This window comes from Sinocyclocheilus rhinocerous, unplaced genomic scaffold (assembly GCF_001515625.1).
Source record: "Sinocyclocheilus rhinocerous isolate Xijiao unplaced genomic scaffold, SAMN03320098_v1.1 scaffold716, whole genome shotgun sequence".
NCBI lineage: Eukaryota > Metazoa > Chordata > Actinopteri > Cypriniformes > Cyprinidae > Sinocyclocheilus > Sinocyclocheilus rhinocerous.
The window spans coordinates 1-5,546 of record NW_015647020.1 but is presented as its reverse complement, the minus strand read 5'-3'; the positions used below and the strand labels follow the sequence as shown (position 1 = coordinate 5,546).

The following is a 5,546-nucleotide window of genomic DNA, read 5'->3' as shown; positions in this document are numbered from 1 at the left end:
TCGTGTCCAAATAACTGATTCAATCATGTGGAACCACTGTCCATGATTGAATCATTTTCAACCAAAGAGTTATTTTTTTTGAGTGTAGGTGTGTTGGAGCAAGTTTGGAACTGAAGCCTGCAGGATGTTTGCCCACTTTTCCCAATGGTACGTTTAAAAAAAATTTACTTATGTATATAACTTAATTTTTTATATACTTTATAAATTTTATAACTTAAAATTTTTTTGTATTGGCTTTTATTTCTGATGTTATTTCACTCTTAATTTCCCATCAGCTCCTTCTGGACTAGGACACCCGAACATTTGTCACAAACATATCCAAGGCTAATCTCATCATTCTTGTTTGTATAAAGAGAGAAAAACCTGAAATGGTAGGTGCCATCTCGCTGCCCAAAGCCACTGCCAGGAACCAAACAGATGCCTGTTTCTTCCAGAAGCTTCATACAGTAGAACATATCCGGAACTTGTGCCTTCTCCTAAAATTGGAGTGGATGGGAGATTTTGGTTAGAGTTTTATGATGCTGTTCAAGTCAACCAAGTGAAATATAATATATGACAGCTGTGTAAATTGTGTTCCTATTGTGTTCGTAATTACACTTTTCGCTGCAGACGTCACACATGTCTATAGAAGTTTTATGATGCTGTTCAAGTCAACCAAGTGAAATATAATATATGACAGCTGTGTAAATGTGTTCCTATTGTGTTCGTAATGACACTTTTCGCTGCAGACGTCACACATGTCTATAGAGACATGCTCGTAAACTAACTACAAATTCAAGATCAAATCCTTAGGTGACAGAGAAAGTGTGTATCAAGTGTAGTAGTAAAACCAATCCTGCAACTAAAACCAATCCTGCAATTCTTACTTTGTTTACTTTGTGATTCAAAGACAGCCTTTTTGGTTCAAGGGCATGTTATATTCTTGATTCCTAAATCATTCATTATTATTCTGAAATTATTCACTTACATGTACAGAACAACATAATCTTCTAGAGCAAATAAAGGCCAAAATCTAAATTCTGCTGCTTTAATAACTAACAAATACAAAGGCCTATAATCAGAGAATATTAACAACAATATCTTATAAAATATTTGAGACAATATTTGAGAAAAAGAAACACCCACTGCTTTTGGCTGTAAACTATTATTCGGCCATTTCTAGGTTCATAAAGGATCTGTGACAGCTCTTAAACTTTGCGTGCACTGAAGAACTAGTAGGAGTGAAGGATTTCCACTTTAATTTTAGGGGTAGTCAATTGTTAGGGCTAGGGTTGCACATGTCCCAGTAAATTATGGTAACTCAGTGGAATATGCCCTATGAATCCCAATCAAGTCACTTCAAAGGGCAGTTAAGGTGCAGTCACATTAGCACATTTAGCACAATAGCAAATGTCTGTTGTCAATAGTGTAGCAATGTATGCACAGCTCACACAGAAATCACTTTCAAACCAAGCAGCTGTCTGTTAGAAATCAGATAGGTATCTGATCAGTAAAAATGCATGAAGTGACAAGTGAACAATTGTTAGGTTTTACTGATCACAAGTTCATCCTACCTTGGCCTCCAGGATGGCTTTCGGTGGGAGGTGGATACGTGGGAAAGTGTACATTGCACCCTGCACTGGGTTACATTTTATTCCTGGGACCTGATTCAAGATTTCTTGCGTCATGCTGGCCTTCTCTGCCAGTGTGGCCAAAGTGTCTGTGCGTTCCTGAAGACAATGGAGAAAAGGTTTGATTACTTTCTTGTTGGCTAGAGAAATTTGTCAACCTGTACACTCTAAAATTTTAAAGTATGATGTACTTAATTTTTTTTCTTTTCCTTGGGGCCGGGGGGAGGGGATGAAACAAGTATAGACTTAAAAATATTGAGTAAATTTTATAGTTGTGAAACCTCTTGGTCTGTCCTTGACACAGAATAACAAAATAACACTCAATTTCAACATTTACTCTCCCTGTACAATCAGCATCAAAGCATGCTGGGAAAAAGAAATGTTCCCTCTCTTTGCACAAGATTGTTAATTGTTTCTAACTCAATTTCTTTAAGTTGTTGTTAAAGATGCAAGAATATTAATATGGAGTAATAACTGTAGTTCAACACTCAACAAAAATATTGAGTATATCTTAAAAATAGAATTTCTTGGTCAAATACTAATTTCTTTTAGTGAAAAAAATATATCTAAATTTTAGACTAAATTAACTGTTGGATTTGTAAGCATTTATTTTGGTATGTTAGAATAAAAAAAGAACTTAAGTGATATTCAGAGATATTATTATAGCTATTTATTAATATGTTATTTACAAATCCACCGGGTTATTTTTTTAGAGTGTACAAAGGAAACAGTCAATGGGACAATATAGACCTTAATGAATGTGTCATATGAGGGTTCATCTGGTTGGGGTGGATTGACCACAACATCTAGAAGAGCCTGCCCAGGCACTGGAGGACACAGCCGCACAGATACCAGCTTAGTGAGTTGAACTTTCACCTCAGGGTCTAGATTTACCACCTCCATATAACCACCACGAAAACCACACCTTAAAGAAGCAAGACAGACAGGTTTAGAGCTTAACTATTTACTTGATATATTTTAGAACACTAATATTTGGTCAAAACGAATAATTTCTTTCACAGTATTTGTATACTGTATGCTTTTCCCACATCATCTCATAACCTTCATTTCAAACCATGGAGGAACAATATAGGACATTTTCTTTAAATCGACTACAAATGTGTTTGTAACTGGTGAAAGCAGTATGTGATGATTGTGCTCAAACGTGCTTGCGTGAAATGCAAGTTCAAACCTCACTGGTTCAGGAGCTTAAAGCAAGTGTGTTTGATGCTGTGTTTACCATATTCGATGAGCTCTCTGTATGTGTGTTGATCAATTTTTATATGTGAATAAAAGCCAAAATTCATGTTTTCATCATATAAAGCAATCATGTCTTTTCAGAGGTCTTGAAACTTTTGAATTGTCAAACTTTAATGCAATGGGCTTTCAGTGGAGGGACAGAAATCTCTCAGGTTTTATTCAAAAATATCTTAAATTGTGTTTCCAAGAAAGAGTTATGGATTCAAAATGACACGAGGTGAGTAAACGATGTTAGAATTGTGATTTTTAGGTGAACTAAACCTTTAAAAACAAGAAATTGTTAGGAAGAAATTCTATAATATTCCCTATGGAATCATTCTCCCAAATCACCTAAAGGTCAACTGCTCTTCTCTTTGTTTTGGATACTCACTCTCCCATGTAGCACTTTGACGTTGAGTGAAACGAAGCTAGTTCCACTTTCTCAGAGTATTCCAGACCCATTTCAAACAGCACCTTCTTAAAGGAGTGAAATTTACACCCGTCCGCGTAAACATTGTCCTGATAGACCTGGATAAAACAGGGCGTGTTGAAAATATTATTCATGTGTGTTTTTATGTATTTATTTAGAAAAAATGTATAAGCCTATCATACAAATCACCTCATCAGCCATGAGGAAAAGCTTTTCTGCTGCAGCAAATCGGATCACGTCCTCAATGCACTGCCGGCTTTGCACTTGACCTGTCAGGTAAAGACAAACAGTGTTGCCATATTAGTTTGATGTTTTCTAGCCCAGTGATTGTTCATGATTGTTCCTGTCTTCACAACTGCAACAACAATTTCATGCAAATAAAAGTTTGGATAATTGATAAATCCTTAATAAATACTACTACAGGGTTCTGTAGGTTTTATGAAGGTAAATTTAAGACTTTTTTAAAAACGTTTTTTTTTTAAAACCTTTTTAAGACTAAGTAATCGAAATTGAAAGAACAATTGAAAGGAACTCAATACTGTATGTGAAAGTCTAGCAAGTTTTATGAAGGTAAATTTAAGACTTTTTTAAAAACGTTTTTTTTTTTAAACCTTTTTAAGACTAAGTAATCGAAATTGAAAGAACAATTGAAAGGAACTCAATACTGTATGTGAAAGTCTAGCAAGCGGGCAATGAGTTGTATTAGCAACTTCCAACAGATCTCTATTACGTTTTAATTCATTTTACATAAAAAAATAGATTAAGACTTGAATATCCTGAATAACCACTAGAATACGGAAATAACCTTTACATAGATAAGAAGACATCAAATAAAAAGTCTTGTTTTCTGAGAAACAATTAAGTGAGTTTAAGATTAAAACAACAACGTCAATGTGGTCAGAAAAAAATTCAAAAGAATACTAGTTTGCATACACCACTGACAGATATGTGTTCTTGCTTTAAGCATAAACTTATTTAATGTTGTTAAATTCCAAAGAAAGCCAGACTTATTCTTATTTTGTAAATGTAGAAGTAAATGTATCTTAATTTTTATATAAAATTTTATTTATTTATTTTATTTTATTTTTGCAGTGCATGCAACATTTCATGCCATAGCTTTATGTATTTAAGACTTTCTGCTCTGATTTTGGGAATCACAAACTGACCACCATAAAAAAAAGCTGATAGATTTGTCATCAAACCTGTAGGGTTTCCCGGATTGATAATGCACAGTGCTCGAGGGCTGCAGTGCTTCTTTGCTTCTTGCAGGGCGTGTCGTAACTCACTGATGTCCAAACTCCAGCAGTTGTCTTCATCCAGATAATAACTGATTTGTACAGCACCCAAATCAGCCAGAGCAGCGGAGTACAGTGGATACTGAGGGATGGAAATCATCACTCCCGTACGAGACATTCCTTCTCCTGATACCAGCAATTTAAGCATGGTCTGACACATGGACAAAGACAGATCGTTAAAAGTATTTCTGATATTTCATTCTCTAACACACTGACATTTAGTGAAAATATTTAAACATAAAGAGTGTCTATAGTATCCAGGAGCTCATGAATAAAACTTTGCGTAGATTTTATCCTAATAGCATATGTAAAAAAAAAAAAGAAAAAAGAAGCTTTTCCACACACACTCAAGTTTTCATGCAGCCATTTATACAAGAGAATCAATGCAAAATTCACTTTTATTTTTATTAAATTCACTTTTATTAAATTACTGTTAGCAGAAGTGCGAACACATATTGCTTTATTCTGCACTCAATATACTTCACGAAATAACCATACATACAGAGCTGTTTTAAATACCATGACCTCATATAGACTTGATCGGTGTCGCGTCATAGCTGTGTGGGCGGAGTCGGCGTGGGGGAAAACAGTCCTTTCCCCCTCATTGGAAAAGCATGGTGTTGACTCACAATGGCCTACATAAAATAATTTCTGCCGCTCGACAGAGCAACATACTAAGCCGTATTGGGTCGGACTGTCCATACGGTATCTGTGACTGGACAAACAACCCAACGGAATGGCCAGAGGTGTCGTTTCCCGACATTTTTTGTTACCTAATTGAGTCTATAGGCAAGAGGCAGCTTACTACAAGCATATACTTGACGGCTTGTGAAAGTAAACATTTGTCGTTTTGTTTTGCTTCATTTTAATAAAGTGATAAAGACTCGAGTAAAAGCCTGTCGTACTTTTTTATTGATATATAAAACATTTTTTTTAACATTGACAAAACAGGTAACATTAAGGTCCACTGAA

At 35.2% G+C, this 5,546-nt stretch overlaps 1 protein-coding gene across 1 annotated transcript; it reads right to left on the bottom strand.

The window, feature by feature from the left end:
* Positions 1–260: 260 nt before the first annotated feature.
* Positions 261–4,837, bottom strand: LOC107708276 (alanine aminotransferase 2-like). The gene is made up of 6 exons (XM_016512463.1): positions 4,482–4,837; positions 3,469–3,548; positions 3,241–3,377; positions 2,361–2,535; positions 1,554–1,709; positions 261–476 (listed from the first exon to the last, which is right to left on the bottom strand). Exons 1-6 carry the CDS (start codon positions 4,732–4,734, stop codon positions 261–263), a joined length of 1,017 nt encoding a protein of 338 aa, XP_016367949.1. The 5' UTR covers positions 4,735–4,837.
* Between the last annotated feature and the right edge of the window lie 709 nt (positions 4,838–5,546).